Source organism: Theobroma cacao, chromosome 5, assembly GCF_053813885.1.
Source record: "Theobroma cacao isolate CCN51 chromosome 5, ASM5381388v1, whole genome shotgun sequence".
NCBI classification, from domain to species: domain Eukaryota; kingdom Viridiplantae; phylum Streptophyta; class Magnoliopsida; order Malvales; family Malvaceae; genus Theobroma; species Theobroma cacao.
In genome coordinates, this window is record NC_142643.1 from 279,576 (window position 1) to 301,177 (window position 21,602).

The 21,602-nt window shown below is 37.7% G+C and overlaps 3 protein-coding genes and 2 pseudogenes across 6 annotated transcripts; all 5 read left to right on the forward strand.

The window, feature by feature from the left end:
- The first annotated feature begins 1,743 nt into the window (after positions 1-1,743).
- On the forward strand, positions 1,744-4,816 carry LOC148762311 (solute carrier family 40 member 2-like; annotated as a pseudogene). Its single transcript, XR_016026316.1, has 7 exons — positions 1,744-1,876; positions 2,152-2,302; positions 2,568-2,763; positions 3,118-3,603; positions 3,716-3,887; positions 3,997-4,134; positions 4,276-4,816. The product of XR_016026316.1 is annotated as a solute carrier family 40 member 2-like (transcript).
- A 382-nt stretch (positions 4,817-5,198) lies between these two features.
- Positions 5,199-8,619, forward strand: LOC18597438 (solute carrier family 40 member 1-like). Of its 3 annotated transcripts, none has more exons than XR_001928191.2 (8): positions 5,199-5,742; positions 6,002-6,152; positions 6,418-6,614; positions 6,960-7,478; positions 7,591-7,762; positions 7,872-8,037; positions 8,154-8,264; positions 8,384-8,407. XR_001928191.2 is itself a non-coding variant. In XM_007026484.3 (8 exons), exons 1-8 carry the CDS (start codon positions 5,648-5,650, stop codon positions 8,510-8,512), a joined length of 1,512 nt encoding a protein of 503 aa, XP_007026546.3. In that variant the 5' UTR covers positions 5,201-5,647; the 3' UTR covers positions 8,513-8,619. The 3 variants fall into 3 exon arrangements, 2 of the variants coding, with proteins under 2 accessions (XP_007026546.3, XP_088662513.1); XM_007026484.3 differs by having other exon boundaries at positions 5,201-5,742; positions 7,872-8,009; positions 8,384-8,619; XM_088806387.1 differs by having other exon boundaries at positions 5,708-5,846; positions 7,872-8,009; positions 8,384-8,619.
- Positions 8,620-9,114: 495 nt separating this feature from the next.
- Positions 9,115-11,232, forward strand: LOC108661870 (uncharacterized; annotated as a pseudogene).
- A 1,482-nt stretch (positions 11,233-12,714) lies between these two features.
- LOC18597439 (RNI-like superfamily protein) lies at positions 12,715-16,790 on the forward strand. Its single transcript, XM_018122303.2, has 8 exons — positions 12,715-13,509; positions 13,796-13,921; positions 14,341-14,445; positions 14,560-14,953; positions 15,036-15,165; positions 15,376-15,670; positions 15,758-16,009; positions 16,337-16,790. Exons 1-8 carry the CDS (start codon positions 12,865-12,867, stop codon positions 16,388-16,390), a joined length of 2,001 nt encoding a protein of 666 aa, XP_017977792.2. The 5' UTR covers positions 12,715-12,864; the 3' UTR covers positions 16,391-16,790.
- A 1,749-nt stretch (positions 16,791-18,539) lies between these two features.
- On the forward strand, positions 18,540-21,415 carry WRKY33 (WRKY DNA-binding protein 33). Its single transcript, XM_018121982.2, has 5 exons — positions 18,540-18,975; positions 19,087-19,275; positions 19,752-20,359; positions 20,457-20,618; positions 20,712-21,415. The coding sequence occupies exons 1-5, from the start codon at positions 18,580-18,582 to the stop codon at positions 21,151-21,153; spliced, it is 1,797 nt and encodes a 598-aa protein (XP_017977471.2). The 5' UTR covers positions 18,540-18,579; the 3' UTR covers positions 21,154-21,415.
- The last annotated feature ends 187 nt before the right edge of the window (positions 21,416-21,602 follow it).

Below are 21,602 nucleotides of genomic sequence, written 5' to 3' on the forward strand. Positions count from 1 at the left end.
TAAAGAAGAATAGCAAGAGCCTCAGTTAGGAGAAATGTTGGGTCAACACTAACTAGAATGCTGTTTCCCTTTGCTATTGAGGATTGTTGGGAAAGGGGGGCTTGTTTTACCAACAAGCCTATACAAACTCAAGTTTGACCTCATGCATTAGTGATCTTAATTCATGCTATATTTGAGCAAAGGCCAAGCTGCCCCAATTTCTGTCAAGCTCAAGCGGCTTGTGAGCTGCTCAGCTCAGCTGCAGCCCCAGTGATGAGTTTCTTCTCTCATATCCACCCTAGCTCAAGTGGGCTTGGAGCTAGAAACACGAGAAAAAATCTTAATGCGCATCTGTAAAGTTGGTGATCAACTAGATAGATAGCTGATGCTGATACTCTCTAGTCAACTTCTATTGGTCCCGATGTTTAACGTCCAAGATAATTAAAGGGAGGTCCACTTATCGGTCACATTCGTTCATCATATATATGTGCTTAGAATTAGATTACTTATTTAATCTTGAAACCTTTGACCATTGTTCTTATACTGCAAATGCATCAGATTTGGATATATAGGTTCTTGGTACTATTTTGTTGTAATCATTAATTTGTGGATTGCATTTCCATTGGGAATGGGTGCCTTTCTATTTGCTTGCCCTGGTGTAAAATGTCAGTAACAATCTTTTTTTTGGTGCTTACTTGCTCTCGCATTTGTTAATGTTTTCTTCTGTCTAAACCTCAGAGCATTGCCAGGCACTGCCTTAGCAACCAAGATTATAAAAAACTAAAAACAAAACGAAATCAACAAAAAAAGATTCTCTCAAACATCAAAGCCAGACTGTTTTCCTTAAAAATAAAATTCAAGTTGCTTTGGCCGTTTGTTCGTTGTCAACTGATGGTCAGTGACGATGCTAAGCCCCATGCTTTGCCCTGTCCGGGCTATAAAAAAAAAAAAAAGAGACAGCGTCGCTACTTGTCCCAGTCTACTTTAAAGTTAAACTATGTCTAGGATTTTGCGCCACTTGCCCTTCTAGCTTTGGAAACTACGATACCAACCACATCTCCTCGTGAAAGAATTATAATTTAGTTTCGTAAACTTTCATTAGTGTTTGGTACCAGAGAAGTACCAAACACTAATATTTTTTATATTATATTTAATTAAATTATATTATAATATTTATTAAGCAACATATCACTGCATTGCAATTTAAAATTAATATAATTAAATTACATTTTATTCTGTAATATTTTTAAAATATTTTTACTTTTTAATTTTATTAAAAATGTTTTGTAATATTATTATTAAAATAAAATATATAATATAAAAATTAAAAATTAAAAAAAATATAAAAAATTAAAATTTATATAATATAGATAAAAAATTATAATAAAATATTATATATTTTTTTAAAAATTATATTAAAAAAATAAACATAAAATATATATAAAATTATAATAAAAATAAAAATAAAATATATAACATTAAAAATATATTTAAAAGATGATATTATATAAAAATTAATAATAAAAAATATAAATATATTAAACTTGTATTTTAATAAATATAGATAAATTTAAAATTCTCAATAAAGTATTTATAAATCAAACATTACAATGTTATTTTTTTTACATTTTAATCATTATTTTACTTGCATATCAAATATTATAATATTATTTTTTTTATAATTATATTATTTATAATCACATTATCTGTAATTACATTATAATATATAAGATAATTTTCGTAACTACTCGTCAACCTGAATACCTGAAAGCTCAGGAAAGATTCGATAAACAGCTGAAATGGAAAGTCAACTACTCCTTGCACAGGAACTGAGACCTCCATCATCTCTTCTCAAGTATCTTTATGCCGCCCACTTTCTTGCGAGATGGGGTGCCAGGTTTTTTTTTGTTCTACTCCTTACATTTCAACCAGGCTGATTGATTGATTTACATGATACATATAACCTGTCATATAAGGGATTGTTTGGGATATTTTCATGTAAGTTTTCTAGTAATTATATTGAACACACCTATTACACAGAAATTATCATCTCTTGACTACTGCGATTTTGCCAGGCATATATCCTTTGTGCAACAAGAATGATCTGAATTGCCTGTCTCTCCCATGTGTGCTTCCCTTGGAATTTATGTTTAATGCTTTACTTCATTGCAGAATGTGGGAATTTTCTGTCGGTTTATACATGATCAGTGTCTGGCCAGACTCTTTACTCCTTGCTGCTATTTATGGTGCTGTGGAATCTGCTTCTACTGCATTATTTGGTCCCGTCATTGGTCGATGGGTGGATAGGCTCACATATGTAAAGGTTTGCTTCAGATCTTCGTTTCTTTAGTTGAAATTTAAGGCTTCGCAGTTCAGTTTCCATGCGAACCCCCTTTTGTAAATGTAGCCATGTGATTTACAGAAGTTTTATCAAAAGTTTTAGGGTTATAACTGAATCTCACTGCAACATGAGCAATTCTATTTCACGTTATTAAGAAAACTGAGAGTGGAACCAGCTGCTGATCAATAAATCTAAACAACTGATAAGGAGAGTGACTATATATGTATTATGTAATTTCTGTTGGCAGGTTCTTAAACTTTGGTTAGTAACCCAGAATCTGTCATTCATAATTGCTGGATGTGCAGTAATGGCCTTGCTGGTATTTTCAAGCCTCAAGGTCACAAATCTCATAGCATTCATCTCCCTGGTGATATTGACCAACATCTCTGGAGCTGTTGGTGTGCTTTCAACTCTAGCAGTACCATCCTGATCGAAAGAGAATGGTAATTTCTTATAGTACTCTGAGAGAGAGCAAAAAAAAAAAAAAACAAAAAAAAGAAAAGAAAAGAAAACAAGAGAATATGGCCTAATATGAAGAGGAGTAAAGTGTTGTTCTACTTAAACATGGTCACAAGTTATTTCTATCACACATTCATATTTTTGACTATATTTGATGGAACAATATCTTTCTAGTCGTTCTCAATTTATCCAACTCTCTGCTCAGTTGTTAAAGAGGTGAAGTAAAGATTTAGTGCTATTCTTTTAAGTGATTCTCAATTTATTCAACAAGCATGCTTGTTATATTAATGTTCCCCTCCTGATCCTCTTTCGTCTTTTTTTTTTCTTTTCAAGAACAGGGTGGTGGTATTATCAGAAGGCCATCCTCCAGATTTGCTGACTGAGATGAATTCTGTCATCAGACGAATTGATTTAACCTTCAAGCTAGTTGCACCAGTTATAACTGGCTTCATTATCAGCTTTGTATCACTAAAAGCATCTGCTATGACCTTAGCACTGTGGACGACTATAACTGTTTGGGTGGAATATTGGCTTTTTATGTCTGTGTATAACGGGATCCCAGCTTTAGGTGAAAGCAGCCTAAGGAGGATTTCAGAAGTTTCACCAAGTGATGTTGCGGAAGAAAGCACATCGGCTTCTCAGGAAATACCTGATTCACTTTCCAATGATGGAGAGAATTCAGCAGCCGCAGGAAAGAACTCTGGGAGTAAATTTATCGAGTGTGTCGCTAAGGTTCCTTACATTGATGCATGGAGAGTATATCTGCAGCAAGATGTTGTTCTACCTGGAGTTGCTTTAGCTTTGTTGTATTTCACTGTCCTAAGGTGAGTATCGAGGAATTCTATTTGTTTTACTTCTGAAGTAAATGGAAGTAATTATTTCATTGGGAATCTTTCTCTGTGGCAATTCATCTTTTACTGATTAATGTTTTTCCAGCTTTGGGACTTTGATGACGGCTGCCTTTGAATGGGAAGGCATACCTGCATTTGTAATTGGAATAGCACGTGGCATTAGTGCTTCAATTGGAATAGCTGCAACAGTTGTGTATCCCATGCTACAATCTCGTATTTTAACACTCAGAACAGGACTCTGGTCTGTCTGGTCTCAGGTATAACCCTTCTACAGACCAATTAAGGAGTTACTTAGCCATTGTAGAATTACCTTTCCTTGATGCTGTTCACCTTCAATTCCATTTTGGCATGCACCTTTGAATGCAGTGGAATTGCCTGCTGCTATGTGTGGCTTCAATCTGGGTCAAAAACAGCCATTTATCAGCATACATGCTAATGGGTGGAGTTGCAACATCTCGTCTTGGTTTGTGGATGTTCGACTTGTGCGTCATCCAACAAATGCAGGTAGAAGAACACAACTAACCATGAACCGGTGCTGTTAAATGTTGTCAATCTCTGCATTTGCTGATGCATTAGACAGCTTCGTTTGGAAAAATTTGTCTCACTGCATTTTCTATTTCTCTTTTGCCATTGTCTCCTGGACAGGATCTTGTTCCCGAATCTGATCGTTGCATTGTGGGAGGTGTTCAGAACTCGCTTCAGTCTACCTTGGATTTGATGGCTTATGTCATGGGAATACTAATCTCAAATCCACAGGTAATCATCCTTAGAATTTAGCTTGTGTTAAGTAACTCCAATTACGTGTTTTAAGTAAAAAGTAGAGACAATTTTTAATAACTATTGAATACTAAGATTGGACATCTTTAACTAAACTCAACGGTATTTCGTAGAGTTGAAAGCATCTATTATGGAATTAATGTTAAAATTTAGAATGATTTTATTTTTAATGAAAATGATAAATGATTCTTAAAAAAATCATTTTATAATTTTATTACGGGTCTTGTTTTTGTTTTTGATAATTCAATTTCTTTTTAATTTTTTTCTTTTCCCTCCTTTCTCTTTGACCAGATACATATGAGATCTATGTATTACCATAAGATTATTTGTTAATGTGATCTGTCAAAGCAGGAATATTTTGGATTGAGTTTCCATGAAATGATGAATTTTGGCAAAATCCTTTTGAGCCAATTGATTATCTTAGATTGCCATGAAGATTTAATTGTTCAAATACTCATATTAATGGATGAGGTGTTATTCTGCATGTGTACTCGCAAGATTATTTCTTATCTTATGCTTTTACGATCATTTAGAATTAATTCAGCTTGTGAAAATAATTTTAGGATTCCTCAATAATTTTGATAAGTCATTATTAATATTATTCAATTAATTATTATTTTTTATTATTTATCAAAAAAAATTGTTTCACTTTTTATTCTTATCTTATATTTATAAATTTAATTCATATATAAAATAAATTAATTAACTAAAGCCGAAGTGGATTGTACGTGGATGAATCCAATCCACTTCTTTCTTTTTTATCCTTCATAAAGCCACTTTGTTTTAATTTTAAATCCACCACTGGTTGCCAACCGTTTCTCATTCCTTCGTTTTTGCTCACTTCGTCATCTTCCACTGGCAGCAGACAACCCCTTTCTCTAAACCCTCTCTCCATTGCTCAGTCCCTGGCGCCGTCGCCTTGTTGGCCTAAGCATTTCCTGCAGCGGCTCTTTCTTTCCCTTTTCTAGTTTCTTCTCTTCCCCTTCCTTCTGCCGCCAGTTTCCTCTCTATCTAAAAAAGCCTAGCCACCGTTCTCCTCCTCCAATTTGAGTTTTCTTTTAGAAGTCCTGTCACAAATTTAAAACCCCATTTAAAACCTCTTTCCTGAAAGCTGGGCGTGGGCACCCTTCAAGAGCACTCTTCATTACCTCTATGGGGTATCTATGTGTAGGATAGTTTCCGTAACTACTCGTCAACCCGAATACCTGAAAGCTCAGGAAAGATTGGGTAAGCAGCTGAAATGAGTCAACCACTCCCTGCACAGGAACAGAGACCTCCATCATCTCTTCTCAAGTATCTTTATGCCGCTCACTTTCTTGCGAGATGGGGTGCCAGGTATTTTTTTTGTTCTACTCCTAGCATGGTTTCAACCAGGCTGATTGATTGATTACATGATACATATAACATGTTATATAAGGGATTGCTTGGGATATTTTCATGTAAGTTTTCTAGTATTTATATTGAACACATCTATTACACAGCAATTATCATCTCTTGACTACTTCGATTTGTGCAACAAGAATGATCTGAATTGCCTGTCTCTCCCATGTGTGCTTCCCTTGGAATTTATGTTTAATGCTTTACTTCATTGCAGGATGTGGGAATTCTCTGTCGGTTTATACATGATCAGTGTTTGGCCAGACTCTTTACTCCTTGCTGCTATTTACGGTGCTGTGGAATCTGCTTCTACAGCATTATTTGGTCCCATCATTGGACGATGGGTGGATAGGCTCACATATGTAAAGGTTTGCTTCAGATCTTCCTTTTCTTTAGTTGAAATTTAAGGCTTCGAAGTTCAGTTTCCATGTGAACCCAGTTTTGTAAATGTAGCCATGTGATTTACGGAAGTTTATTAAAAGTTTTAGAGTTATAACTGAATCTCACTGCAACATGAGCAATACTATTTCACGTTATTAAGAAAACTGATGGTGGAACCACCTGCTGATCAATAAATCTAAATAACTGATAAAGAGAGTGACTATATATGTATTATGTGATTTCTGTTGGCAGGTTCTTAAACTTTGGTTAGTAACCCAGAATCTGTCCTTCATAATTGCTGGATGTGCAGTAATGGCCTTACTGGTATTTTCAAGCCTGAAGGTCACAAATCTTGTAGCATTCATCTCCCTGGTGATATTGACCAACATCTCTGGAGCTGTTGGTGTGCTTTCAACTCTAGCCGGTACCATCCTGATCGAAAGAGAATGGTAATTTCATATAATACTCTGAGAGAGAGCAAAAAAAAAAAAAAAGAAAGGAAAAGAAAACAAGAGAATATGGCCTAATATGAAGAGGAGTAAAGTGTTGTTCTACTTAAACATGGTCACAAGTTATTTCTATCATACATTCATATTTTTTATTATATTTGATGGAATAATATCTTTCTAGTCATTCTCAATTTATCCAACTCTCTGCTCAGTTGTTAAAGAGTTGAAGTATAGATTTAGTGTTATTCTTTTTAGTGATTCTCAATTTATTCAACAAGCATGCTTGTTATATTAATGTTACCCTCCTGATGCTCTTCCCTTTTTTTTTTTTCTTTTCAAGAACAGGGTGGTGGTAATATCAGAAGGCCATCCTCCAGCTTTACTGACTGAGATGAATTCTGTTATCAGACGAATTGATTTAACCTGCAAGCTAGTTGCACCAGTTATAACTGGCTTCATTATCAGCTTTGTATCACTAAAAGCATCTGCTATGACCTTAGCACTGTGGACGACTATAACTGTTTGGGTGGAATATTGGCTTTTTATGTCTGTGTATAGCGGGATCCCAGCTTTAGGTGAAAGCAGCCTAAGGAGGATTTCAGAAGTTTCACCAAGTGATGTTGTGGAAGAAAGCACTTCGGCTTCTCAGGATGTTGTGGAAGAAAGCACATCGGCTTCTCGGGAAATACCTGATTCACTTTCCAATGACGGAGAGAATTCAGCAGCCGCAAGAAAGAACTCTTGGAGTAAATTTATCGAGTGGGTCTCTAAGGTTCCTTACATTGATGCATGGAGAGTATATCTGCAGCAAGATGTTGTTCTACCTGGAGTTGCTTTAGCTTTGTTGTATTTCACTGTCCTAAGGTGAGTATCGAGGAATTCTATTTGTTTTACCTCTGAAGTAAATGGAAGTAATTATTTCATTGGGATTCTTTCTCTGTGGGAATTCACTTTTTACTGATTAATGTTTTTCCAGCTTTGGGACTTTGATGACGGCAACCTTGCAATGGGAAGGCATACCTGCATTTGTAATTGGAATAGCACGTGGCATTAGTGCTTCAATTGGAATAGCTGCAACAGTTGTGTATCCCATGGTACAATCTCGTATTTTAACACTCAGAACAGGACTCTGGTCTGTCTGGTCTCAGGTATAACCCTTCTACAGACCAATTAAGGAGTTACTTAGCCATTGTAGAATTACCTTTCCTTGATGCTGTTCACCTTCAATTCCATTTTGGCATGCACCTTTGAATGCAGTGGATTTGCCTGCTGCTATGTGTGGCTTCAATCTGGGTCAAAAACAGCCATTTATCAGCATACATGCTGATGGGTGGAGTTGCAACATCTCGTCTTGGTTTGTGGATGTTCGACTTATCCGTCATCCAACAAATGCAGGTAGAAGAACACAACTAATCACAAACTGGTACACTATTAAATGTTGTTAATCTCTGCATTTGCTGATGCATTAGACAGCTTTGTTTTCGAAAAATTTGTCTCACTGCATTTTCTATTTCTCTTTTGCCATTGTCTCCTGGACAGGATCTTGTTCCTGAATCTAATCGTTGCATTGTGGGGGGTGTTCAGAGCTCACTTCAGTCTACCTTGGATTTTATGGGTTATGTCATGGGAATACTAATCTCAAATCCACGGGTAATCATCCTAAGAATTTAGCTTGTGTTTTTCAAGGATTTATAGCTGAAATCAACATTTTTCTTCTGAGAATTGCATGCTTCAAAACTTAAATTCACTGGGTTTTTCTCCTTGTATAGGATTTCTGGAAGTTGAGTATGATGTCCTTCTGTGCGGTGACATTGGCTGCATTTCTCTACACTTTCCATCTATACCGAGTTCGGAAACACCTTTTCCACTTGGAGAAGCTGTTATCACTTGTTCAGTGATTGTAAGATGATATGGCCTGCCTGATTGTTTCTTTCTTTGATGTTTGTGATCTGAATGTGGAAATCTATCTATATGGTCGGTGGCGGAGCCTGTTTTTCGCGTTTCAGACCAAGATTATTATTATGAAACAGTCTTACTATGTTTGATTGATAAAAATATAAAGTAACTTAAATGAAAGAAAGTTCATGTAAAAATTATATAAATAACTTACAATTACATGTTAAGTAAAAAATAAGGATATTTTTTAATAACTATTGAATATTAAGATTGAATATCTTTAACTAAGTTTGATGGTATTTCATAGAGTTGAAAGCATTTATTATTGATGGTAGTTCATGATTTTATTTTTAATAGGAATGATTAATTAATTTTAAAGAAAATTATTTGATTTTTTATTATGGGTTTTGTTTTTAATGAGTTTAATAATAAAAAATAAACGTTTTGATGTTGTAGTAGAAATTAAAAGAGTCAAAAATAAATTGAATCAATATGTGAATAATAAAGTAAATTTTTGAATTTTTTTTTCTTCAACATGTGGTATAATTCAAAAAGTTTATGAAAAATATGAAATTTGAATAGACCTAATTGATAATTTAAATGCATTTTATCGTACTTAATAAAGTTATCATGATAACATTTATCTGTAAGATTTCAAATATTTTTAATATCAAATGATTCAAAATTATTTTAAAAGTTTAAAAATATGCTAAGAGTAACTTCATCATGTTCTCGTTCAATTTGAAATTCAATTTTGATAAGTGTGAGTCTATTAAAAGGGGTTATTGATTAATTATTGTAAGATATTTTGTAAAAAAAAATTATTGTGAAAGTAAAGTTGCAAAAATTTTTAAAAATAAAAATATATTTAAAAAATTTTAAAATTTATAAAAAATGAAATTATAAATTTAAAAAAAATAAATTGTAAAAATTTTAAAATTATTGGGAGGTGCGGGGGCCCCCGACTAGCCCCTCCGAGAGAATTGAATCCATATCAAAAAGATAATGGGACTGTTTATCCAGAGGAAAAAAGAGTTGGTGCGGATCGACTTTTATCTTCTTGGCTTGTGGGAGATTGCGGTGCTAATTGGAGACTTAAAGCTTTGAAGCGTGCAGAAGACCAAGCTGCTCGACAAGGACGAAGGCTTGAGGAGGTTGTGCAAGAACGCTGGGGTTCTCTTGATATGCTTGCCGAACATGCCATAAGAAATAGAAAGCAAGGGCAAGATGAGGAGAAAGAAAAAGTTGCAGACAATGAAAGCGGAAGAGATTCTAGAAAGAACACTGCTCCAGATTATTTGCAGGATGTATCTCTTGGACATTCTGACTTGAGGGCCCCAAAAGTCCGTGATTCATTATCCTGGGGAAAACGAAAACGCCAAAATACTCCTGCTAAAGATGCTGCCGTTGTATCTGCTGCAAATAAGTTTGCCAATGATGGAAACTTTATGCATGAATTTCTTCGTAAGCAGGGCACTGACACTGCTACATCTGGTGGAGATGAGGACTCAGAGGCAAATAAACCAAGTGAAGCTGCTACAGTGCTTAAGGAGAGTGTGAGCACAAACCGATTGGCAGCTAAGGCTTTGCAGCTTCGAATGAAGGGAAAGCATGAAGAAGCTGAGAAACTTCTACTGGAAGTTGAGAGCATGAAAGCACAGCAGAGAACTGGAGATCATGCAAGTGAGAAGCAGAATGTCCACAGTGGAAGCAGATATGTTGTTCACCATGTCTCGATGAGAAAAAGGAAGGATGATGATGATACTGATAAGCATCTAGCTCGAAGAATAATGCGCAACAAACTATACAGTGTTTCTGGTCAGGCAGATGATAATGACTATGATTATGAAGATGGCCCGAGCAGAAAGTCTCCAAAGACGGGTGGGAACAATGATTTGTCAAGGCGTATATTGACTCAGCAAGAGCGCTGCCTTTTCTGCTTTGACAACCCAAACAGACCAAAACATCTTGTCGTTGCTACAGCAAATTTTACTTACTTGATGTTGCCACAATGGCAGCCTATTGTTCCAGGTCACTGCTGCATCTTACCAACGCAGCATGAGTCAGCCACAAGAACAATTGACAACTACGTGTGGGATGAAATTCGTAACTTCAAGAAATGCTTAATTACGACGTTTGGCAAGCAAGATAAGGAGTTGGTGTTCTTCGAAACGGTGATGGGCTAGGGGCAACAGCGTCGCCATTGTTCGATTGAATGTATTCCTTTGCCACAGGAAGTTGCAAAGCAGGCGCCTGTGTAATTTAAAAAGGCAATTGATGAAGCTGAAGATGAGTGGAGCCAGCACAATGCAAAGAAGCTGATTGACACAAGTGAGTAGGGATTGCGTGGTTCGATTCCCAAAAACTTCCCGTACTTGCACGTTGAATTCGGTCTAAACAGGGGATTTGTTAATGTAATTGATGATGAAAGGCAATCCAAGAGCTTGCTCTGTGGGCTCAATGCGATTAGAGGCATGCTACAAGTGCTCGAGGAGGACATGTATCGTCGCAGGAGGCATCAATTCGTGGAGGAACAAAAGCAGGCTGTTGCAAGTTTAGACGCCACTGGGAACCTTTTGACTGGCCAAAACAACTTGACTAAGCATGAATTTTGTAATCCAAAGCACATGGGGCATTTTTAGCTTTTGGTTTTACAACTAAATGAATGCAAAGATATTTGATAATTATCTGAACAGAAGAATTGGACAATATATTCTTGAAATCTCAAGGACAGTCACCAGTACCACTCCTCCCCAAATAAAAAAAAATTCTTGTATAAAGTGGGCAATTTAGCGTGTCCAGAATCTTTGCTTTTCATGACAAATAAATCAGGTGCATGAACACATCAGGCACAAGGAATTGGCCATGGGAAAAATGAAAATATGGCCATACATTTGTCTGAAGATTATACATTTTGACAAACAAAAAGGACATATTCAAAGGTTTAACATGACCCAAGGTTGGTTTGCATCCTTTTTTCTTTTTTCCAAGAAAAGTAAGAAATTTATTCAGATTGGCAGGGTGACATTGCTGGAGTCAAGTCATCATTGAGATAGAAAGACTCCAATGCCTAAAGCAAGTGTATCTTTGCTTTGGTCATCCTGATTCTCGACACGGTGGAGCCCTACTTGAAAAAGAAAGAGATATAATAAGCAAATGCCGTCCAAAAGGACAAATCCAAGTACCCTTGTGCCTCCACCAGAAGAGAAAAAGAGAAATATAAAAAGCAACGGCCTGTAGGCAATAAAGTCATTTCAAAGGAAAAGTGGGGAGGCACCTCCACGAGTGAAGGGCATTTTGGAGCCACGCAAAAAGGGCAACCGGGCAAAATGAGAAAGACCCTGTACGAGTCACGCCCTTCCTGGCCAAATTCCTCAAACTTTTTTTGACTCCCCTCCGTTCTTATCTGAGAAAGGCCGGTACTATGCCTGTCCACTTATAAGTACGGCGAATATCCCCAATATATTTTACCATCCCTATGACTTCTACCACTACCGCAAATGGCTTTTGAATTCCCGTTCATCATTATTTTTTTCGGCGTTACGAATTTTATATCAATACTCGATTCTATAAATAACATTTTTTTATTACTTAACATGAATTTGTAAAGAGCACTTTCTCTTACTTTATATATTATATTATATTATATTATATTATATATTTATATATATATATATATATTTTAAAATTCCTGATAAATGCTATGCTAACTCATTCGTTCACACCAGATGGAGCTAGATTCGAACCAAATAAGCATTCTCCCATCTAACACGTATATTTGATATGCAATATTTATTTATTTATTCAAGAAACTTGATCTACACTCTCAAATCTCTATCAGTGGTGGGGTGGGGTGGGGTGGGGTGGGGTGCCGGGGTATGGGGTCAAAGTTGCTGCTCGTACCATCCGCACTTGAATCTGTCCTTCCTCACATACTGCTTCCACCGAATGAGTTCTGCTTCGCGATAAAAGACAATGACTTTTCTAATGACCGTATTACCCTCGTCAACTCTTCTTGTCCTCACCCCGTCCTTTTGCCGTACGGAACCGTCGTTGCTCCTCCTAATGACCAACATGCCCCTCCCCTTTACGGAATGAAGAGAGAGGAAAAAAAAAATCGTACGTGATGGAAGCTGAGGTTACGGGAAAGTCCCACAAGGCTATAACCGTAATTTAAAACTTCCTTTCTTCCTCACCACTGTCCCCAACCGCAGTGCCGCTTTCTCTACTTTTGTCTTGTGTTTTTCTATCAACGGTTACGTCTCCTCCTTAAACGAGAGATCACCCAAAACCAGACACACACACACACACAAACGCAGTTTTATCTCCCAATCTCTAAACTTTCAGAACAACTATGAAGAAGCAAAAGAAAGAGTGCTTTGGAGGCTTCAACCCCTTTGATCTGCTCTCTGAAGAGATCATTTTCATGATCCTCGACCTTCTACACCGGAACCCGCTTGACAAAAAGTCCTTCTCTTTAGTTTGCAAGTCCTTCTACGCTACAGAATCCAATCACCGGAGGACCCTGAAGCCTCTCCGGCAAGAACACCTCCCAGCAATCCTTTGCCGCTACCCCAATATCACCCATCTCGATCTCACCCTCTGCTCTCGTGTCACCGACGCCTCTCTCTCCATTATATCCAATGCATGCACCTCTACTCTTCGTTCCGTTGATTTCTCAAGAAGTCGCCTGTTTTCGACTTCCGGGTTGTTGGGTTTGGCTCTGAATTGTAAGAACCTCGTCGAGATTGATTTGTCCAACGGGACAGATTTGAAAGATTCAGCTATGGCAGCTGTTGCTGAGGCTAAGAATTTGGAAAAGCTGTGGCTAGCCAGGTGTAAGTCGATCACGGATTTGGGCGTGGGATGTGTTGCAGTTGGATGCAGAAAGTTGAGGTTCGTTTGCTTGAAGTGGTGCTTGGGGGTTGGTGATTTGGGTGTCGGTTTGATTGCTGTTAAGTGCAAGCAAATTCTTTACTTGGATCTCTCTTACTTGCCTGTAAGTCACTTTTTGTTTCGTGTATGCTCCTCTTTCATTTTCCTTTTATGGTTCTGTTTTTTCCTCTGTTACATGGGATTGTTTGTCAAGCTCAAGACTTTTTCTCTGTTCTTGAATTTGATTATTGGCTTGTTATTAATTCTTGTCTAGCCTTAAAATTTTCTTCTTTCCTTAACTGTTTGCATCTCGTATCTTATAGTACTGTTTTAAATGCTGAACAGGTACTTTTCGTTGGAACTTATAAAGAAAGATATATTTTTTTATTGACTGCTTTAACGTTGTGCAGATTACAAATAAATGTTTATCGTCTGTCTTGAAATTACAACATCTAGAAGATTTGGTTATGGAAGGATGCTTTGGTATCGACGATGACAGCCTTGCAGTCCTCAAGCACGGATGCAAGTCATTAAAGGTATATTCTTGTGGAAAGTTGGTTTATTTTAGGATTTCCACTTATTGTCTAGTATTTTGTTAAACACTGTCGGATTTTACTGGTACATTTGTCATATCTGAGGCCAGGGGAAATTGTTCCTTCTTTTCTACCCTGGGGCTCAGTTATCAATCGCCTAATCTATACTTATTGTCATGTTGAAACGGGGTTCGAGAGAAGTCTGATATTGTTTATAGGATTCCTGCATCTTTTATTCTTTTGCGGTGTATGATTAAGGTGCTAAATTTTATGGTTTCTTTACTGAATTTGTCGTGTGTGCGATGGGACCTTATAATCTGGTTGTCGTACCTACACAGGATCCCAAAGGTTGTTTTTGTTCTTGTTTTTGTTCTCATTGAATAGTTTAATTGACAAAAATCAATTTACTTGTCCCTTATCAGAGTCTTGATGTGTCGACTTGTCAGAATATCACTGACAGTGGCTTGTCTTCCCTAATAAGCGGTGCTGAAGGTCTGCAGCAACTCACATTAGCCCATGGTTCTCCAGTAAGTCTTTCTATATTGTTATCTCTTTCTCTCCTAACAGGTTCCTTTTATATATTTGAAAAGCTTTTATCCTACTCTTTTGTAGTTATAACGTAGCATTTGGTGACGCTGCAGGTAACTTCTTCCCTTGCTGATTGTTTGAAGAAGCTTTCCCTGTTGCAGTCAGTTAAATTGGATGGTTGTCTGATTACCTATGATGGGTTGAAAACCATTGGAAATTGGTGTCTGTCGCTAAGGGAGCTGAGCTTAAGTAAATGTTTAGGAGTGACAGATGAAGGCCTCTCATCAGTTGTAACAAAACACAAAGACTTAAGGAAGCTAGACATTACATGTTGCCGCAAGATAACTGATGTTTCTGTAGCCCACATCACAAATTCGTGCAACTTTCTTTCTTCTCTCAGGATGGAGTCATGCACTCTGGTTTCTAGAAAAGCCTTTGGTTTGATCGGACAGCAGTGCCATTTGCTTGAAGAGCTTGACCTTACAGATAATGAAATTGACGATGAAGGTTTTTTTCTTCTTTTTCTTTTTGCAACTATAGTTTGAACTATGGCATTATTTGATGCACTTACAGTCTTTTCTCTTTGCAGGCCTTAAGTCCATCTCCAGATGTTCCAAACTATCCAACTTAAAACTAGGAATTTGCCTTAATATAACTGATGAAGGACTCATCCATATTGGCAGGGGCTGCTCAAAACTTATAGAGCTTGATCTGTACAGGTTAGCTCTTTGAGCTCCATTAAGGATTTTTTTAATCCCTTTTATACTTTCTCCTTTAGTCTATTAGGGATAACCTCTCTTATATCTTTTGGTCTTAGATTTTGGTTTCGTCACAAGCATATTTTTTTGCAGTTTCTTTGTGAACTGATTTCTTATTGATGCAATGAAGACAACAATTCATGATTATCTGAACATGGCTGCTGTTTACAGGTGTGCAGAAATAACAGATTTGGGTATTTTAGCAATTGCACAAGGATGCCCTGGCCTTGAAATGATTAATATAGCCTACTGTAAAGATATTACAGATCGTTCCTTGCTATCTTTATCAAAGTGCTCATGCTTAAAGACGTTTGAAAGTCGAGGGTGTTCACGGATTACATCTTTAGGACTAACAGCCATTGCTGTGGGGTGCAAGGAACTTTCCAAGCTAGACATAAAGAAGTGTCATAACATCGATGATGCTGGAATGCTTCCACTTGCTCATTTCTCTCAAAACCTCAGACAAGTATGCTACCCTCTCCGTTGCTTGAAACTTTGCACGCAAAAGAAAAGTAGACATCATGCAAAATCTGATTTATTCTTTTCTCTGCAGATTAACTTGTCCCATAGCTCAGTTACGGATGTAGGACTGTTATCACTGGCCAGCATCAGCTGCTTACAGAACATAACCATCTTGCACTTAAAGGGCTTGACCCCCAGTGGATTGGCAGCTGCCTTACTGGCCTGTGCAGGGTTAAGAAAAGTGAAGCTTCAGGCAGCTTTTAGATGGCTATTACCCCATCGACTTTTTGAACATTTGGAAGCACGTGGTTGTATGTTTCAGTGGAGAGATAAAGTGCTTCAGGTAATGTGTATGATTTTTGTTACAAAATTTATCATAACGAAAGTGTCTTGTCAAGCATGATACATTTCAAATGTCATTGAACATACACATGTAGTTGCAATATATTCTAAATGTTATGCACACATATTTTTGGAATTTCAATTGGAAAGTAGTCTATGTACATATAGAAGAAGTTGCAAGATGGTTATGAGCAACTGTATGTTTGTTTTGATTTTGGGAGGGACTTCGACAATCTTGTAAGGAACTAAATGCATTCACCAAGTCAGAAACTAGGTTTCAATAATGATTCTACGATTGACTTAAGTGATTCAATTATGCATTTGACAGGTGGAATTAGATCCCAAGTGTTGGAAATTACAGTTGGAAGATCCAATGCCATAGAGATTCTTGAAGATCTTGTAGGTCAGAGGAGTTGGCAGCTATTATTGTCAAATGCAGATTCCAGCAGTGAATTCAGTGGAATCAGTAAAGATATTGGGTTGTTGACAAAGCATTAGCCTTCAGGTGAGACAACAGCTCTTGCCAACGAAATGAAAAAGTTAGGCTAAGTTTCTTCAGGTGCCATATGTGGATTGGAATGTCGAACTGTCAGCCTTCGATGTCAAAATAATCAAGCTTTATGGCTGTATGCCTCTCATAGTTGCATGTACATGAAAATTTTGATAGAATTGGAGAATGTATACTTATGTTTGTTAGTCCCAAGTTTGCTTGATGTATATGATCATTTTATGGATGCTTCACTGTCATTAGAATCAGACGACAGTTAATGAGGATTTATGCAGCACCATGTTGGCAGAATGGTGGATTAGATCAAGCAAGGAGCTGGTTTTAACCAAAATGTAAGTGCATTGCGTTTGGCTTCTGGTACAGAAATTGGAGGCTATAGTTGACGGGGTCATGGGAAAAAATTATGCATGTTTTTGCATTATAATTGAAATTGGTCGTCTCAATGGACTGAGTCAAATGTGAACTGCAATCTTTAAAAATTATAAGAATAATAATTAAAAAATGGGGAGGGGTGGAATTATGAGCATGTTCTTAAAACATTAATTTGTATGGAAGAATCTGGTATGATGCTCGACTAGGAGAGTGGTGTTCACCACTATTTGCTGGTTTCTTTTGAAATGGAGGAAGAAGGGCATCATTGTTAATGAAGAAACTATGATTTCTAGATGTGATCAGAGAAAATAGCAGCAGGTGGGGAAGAATAGAGGACCCCCAGAGTGATTCACAAAGAGTTCTTTCTCAATCGGGTACTTAATCCCAGTGGGGTTGGTTCAATTACTAGAAACTAAATGCTAATCTCAAGGTAACAATAAGGCAGGCGTTGATGAGTCACAACTCAAAGAGTGGAGTAGGGAATTGGATCGTTGGCAGCATTGATGTAAACTGGAGTTCAACGACCTAGCACGGTGCATGGATCATTGTTTTGATTACAACAGAATCAGACTCTGAGATCACAGTTCGGCTTCCTAAAAAGGGTGCCTCAGAACATCAACCCCATTTTGAGCTTTGAACCTAGTCATTGTAGTCAGAAAGCTTCTATTTCTATAGAACAGGTGGCAATGAGGTTACATCACCGGACAACAAAAGCTTGGAACAATATTCTATTAAGAACTGAGCTTAAGCGTTTAACCAAAAACGTTTCTTTGAAGTTTAACATGATCGTCCAAAAAAAACGAAAAAACAAAGCTTTCCTTAGTATAAAAAAATGGGTTTTTATATATACGGTTGACAGAGTCAAGTAAATATTATACTGCTACATAGCAAAGAGAAGTAAATTGATATGGTCAAATTCTCAAAAAGAACAGTGACCCAATATCACAGAAACGGTGAAGTACTGTTTTCCCTGAAAGAAAGGCCGCCGGAGATATGGTTCAGGTGGCCTGACTGGGATGTTCCGGCCACAGGGAGTCATGGATCAGCAAAATATGAAAGCATCTTGACAAAACTGATAAAGCAAAAGCCCAGGTCTCTTGATACCATTACACCATGCAATTTCATTGTGTTTTTTTGTATTTAGCAAATTAAAGGGTATTAGGAAATGCAGATGTCAACGTCAGGAATGGTCAAAATTACAAGGATGCTACTATGAGAAGACCAGTTCATAGGTTTATGAATCTCGGCTTAGCTTGACAATGTCCCGAGGCTTTGCCTTCTCCCGCTGCAAAAGCTAATGGCCCATTGCTGTTCAAGCTGCTTGTGCTAAACGACACAGGATGTTACTTTCTTTTTCAGGTCCTTTGTTGGAATAATTTTAAATTTATTTATTTAACAGTAAAAAGGTTTCCAAGATGTTAGTTGTAAGACATAAGCAACCTTGGAATCATTAATCCATAGAACAAAATCATGGGATTTGAGCAGAGGACAGATGTCAAGCAAAAGGAAGTGCGTTGGATTTTCGATAAGCGCAGCTCGTCAGCCGCCACTCATGTGTGGTTAATGTGGCTAGTCCAGTCAAAGCCACAAGCTTTGACTGAGAATTATTTTTCCACGGTCAAACTTGCTTTTAGCTTCTCAGAAGAAACATGGAGGAGGAAGACCTTAATGCAAAAAACTCACCCCTCACCATGAAAAACCATCTTTCCCCCCTCACCTGTCCTCCTCCCCCGCTCTCTGTTTTTATGGCTTCTTCTTCAGGAACCAACACTTCCAATACTTCTTCTATAAATTCCCAAACAGCCTTCCCTTTCTCCAACTCAAACCCCATGGCTGCTTCCTCCTCTTTCATGAACATGGACAACATTAACCAAAACAGAAGCACTTCGATTACCAGCTGGGGACTTTCTGGCCATCAGGTGACTGATAAATTTGGCATTGAAATCCCAAAGTTCAAGTCACTTGCTCCCTCTTCACTACCCATCTCTCCAGCTCCTGTTTCTCCTTCTTCTTACTTGGTTACACCTCCCGCTGCTTTTAGCCCTACTGATTTCTTGGACTCACCTGTTCTTTTCTCCACTTCTAGTGTGAGTTTCTTAATTTCTGCTCTCTAAACAATTAATTGAACATCCTGTTTTCATAGATAGTGCATATACTAATGGATCATTTTCTTCTATTCTTCCGTTGGGTTTCTATAGATTTTCCCTTCTCCGACAACAGGGGCTTTTGCTGGTCAAACCTTAAACTGGAGGAGTAATTCTAATGACAATCAACAAGGAATCAAGGGGGAACACAACAACTTCTTTGATTTCTCTTTTCAACCCCAGCCAGGGCCTTCCTCGACTTCATCATCCACCTTTCAATCTTCTTCAAACATTGTTTCGGTGGTAAGCTTTAATTTCATTCAATTCTCTTGGGATTGCCGCAGATTTTTTTTTTTTTTTGTCGTGTTTAGAAAATATAAAAATACCCTCGACCTTTTGAGATGTTTTGTCGGTTTGTAAAGTTACCAAAAGCTGCAAAGACACTAAGATTTTTATGAGAATCAAGAAAGCAGCAGCATGCTTCTCTATAAACGATACGTATCCTAAAGTAGGGAAACAGAAACAAAAGCAAATTTCGAGAATCAGAGTTTAGTGTTGAACTGCTGTTTTTTTCAGACATCATTTCCCAAATGATAGTATTTTTGTTGCTGCTACGTTGGAATTTGGAACAAGGACTGATGGTTTCAGTCTGGTTGGACAGGATCAGCTCCTTAGGGAGTTGGTTAAACAAAATGTTTTAATTTAGTTTGTTTCCATGGATGTCGTTTTTGTTTGTTCTCATCCTCAAGTTTTGGTCTAATCTTGTGCTACATGAACAGGAACAATCGACATGGAATTTCAGTGAGCCCATGAAGCAACCTGAGTTGCCCGTGGAGAAGGCTGCTAGAGTAAAATCAGAATTTGCTCCGATGCAGAACTTCTCCTCGGAAATGGCACCATCGCAAACGACTATGCAACAAAGCAATACGGGTTCCCAACCAGCTGGTTACAACCAATACAATCAATCGACTCAGTACACCAGGGAGAACAGAAAGGTGCAAGATGGATACAATTGGAGAAAATACGGGCAAAAACAAGTGAAAGGAAGTGAGAACCCACGTAGTTATTACAAGTGCACATATCCCAACTGCCCCACAAAGAAGAAGGTGGAAAGATCTTTGGATGGACAGATAACTGAAATAGTTTATAAGGGAAGCCATAACCACCCCAAGCCTCAGTCTACAAGAAGGTCATCATCTCATGCTGCATGCACCAATTCGGAAATATCGGATCAGTCGGGTGGTACATTAGGGAACGAGCAAACAGACTCCTTTCTCGTGCACGAGGATACTTCAGGTTCCATAGGGGAGGATGAGTTTGACCAAGCTTCACCATTAAGTAATCCAGGTGGTGATGACAATGAAAATGAACCCGATGCCAAAAGATGGTAAGCCTAACAAAAACAGATTTGATAATGGCCTTGCTTCTACTTTTATGGTGGAAGAATAACTGTTTTTCTAATCATGTAATTTTCTCTTTTGCAGGAAAGGTGAAAATGAGAATGAGGGTATCATAGGTTCTGGTAGCAGAACGGTGAGAGAGCCTAGAATAGTGGTGCAAACAACAAGTGATATCGACATTCTTGATGACGGGTATAGATGGAGGAAATATGGACAGAAAGTAGTGAAAGGAAATCCCAATCCAAGGTGATTACCCTTCACCTAATTGTTCAGGAAGATGAAGTTGCTTAGAGATTTTATTCAACTTAAACTAAAATTGTTCTGTTATCCAATCTACAGGAGCTACTACAAATGCACAACAATTGGTTGTCCGGTGAGGAAACATGTTGAGCGAGCATCCCATGATTTGAGGGCTGTGATCACAACTTACGAAGGGAAACACAACCATGATGTTCCAGCAGCACGTGGGAGCGGCTACGCAATAAACAGGCCTTCCACTACAAACAACAGCAATGCTCCCATGCCTATAAGGCCTTCTGCAGTCCCCAGTCAGGCTAGCAACACAAGTTACCCAAACTCCCTTCAGACAAGATTGCCAACATCAGGAAGTCAACCTCCAGTTACCTTGGAAATGCTGCAGAACCAAGGTAGTTATGGATTCTCGGGATTTGGAAAGCCCATTGGCTCCTACATGAGCCAAGCACAATTCTCAGAAGGGGCATTTGCTAGAGCTAAGGACGAACCCGAGGATGATTCATTTTTCGATGGATTCCTTTCTTGAAAGTGAAACAACTAACTTTAGGAACACATCAACAAAGTAGATGTTTATCAATTAGATTTTGCTTGTTTTGATTGTATAACTATATAGTTACTTTGGTTCTGTAGGTCTTATAACTGATACACAGAATTAGTGCATTTATTCATTTGTTTTGAGGTCTGATAGAAGACGATGCCTCACTTCAAAACTTTGAAGCAGATTGTCAGAGTAGAAAGAAGAAAATGGATTTCAGTGTTAAATAAAGAATTTCCTCAACTTTAGACAACATTTACATTGTGAAATTCTGGTAGTCCTCTCCTTACAACTCTTTCTTTCCCTCTTCCCCTCTAATTGATTGCCATGCAAATCTTCCCTTTTTACCCTGTTTTGCAACTCCACTGTTTGCTCAGTATGATGTAGAAGATTTTCTATTGACCGCCATGCTCTAGCTTCCAAGAGTCAAGTTAATTTTT

Bases quoted from the DNA above. Each gene is read 5' to 3' on its own strand.
- LOC18597438 (XM_007026484.3), top strand. From the start codon at position 5,648: ATGAGTCAACCACTCCCTGCACAGGAACAGAGACCTCCATCATCTCTT. The intron at 5,743-6,001 runs GTATTTTTTTTG...ACTTCATTGCAG, and splicing joins CTTGCGAGATGGGGTGCCAG to GATGTGGGAATTCTCTGTCG. The intron at 6,153-6,417 runs GTTTGCTTCAGA...TTCTGTTGGCAG, and splicing joins ATAGGCTCACATATGTAAAG to GTTCTTAAACTTTGGTTAGT.
- LOC18597439 (XM_018122303.2), top strand. From the start codon at position 12,865: ATGAAGAAGCAAAAGAAAGAGTGCTTTGGAGGCTTCAACCCCTTTGAT. The intron at 13,922-14,340 runs GTATATTCTTGT...GTCCCTTATCAG, and splicing joins ACGGATGCAAGTCATTAAAG to AGTCTTGATGTGTCGACTTG. The intron at 15,671-15,757 runs GTATGCTACCCT...TTTTCTCTGCAG, and splicing joins TCTCTCAAAACCTCAGACAA to ATTAACTTGTCCCATAGCTC.
- WRKY33 (XM_018121982.2), top strand. From the start codon at position 18,580: ATGAAAAACCATCTTTCCCCCCTCACCTGTCCTCCTCCCCCGCTCTCT. The intron at 18,976-19,086 runs GTGAGTTTCTTA...GGGTTTCTATAG, and splicing joins TTCTTTTCTCCACTTCTAGT to ATTTTCCCTTCTCCGACAAC. The intron at 20,360-20,456 runs GTAAGCCTAACA...TCTCTTTTGCAG, and splicing joins GAACCCGATGCCAAAAGATG to GAAAGGTGAAAATGAGAATG.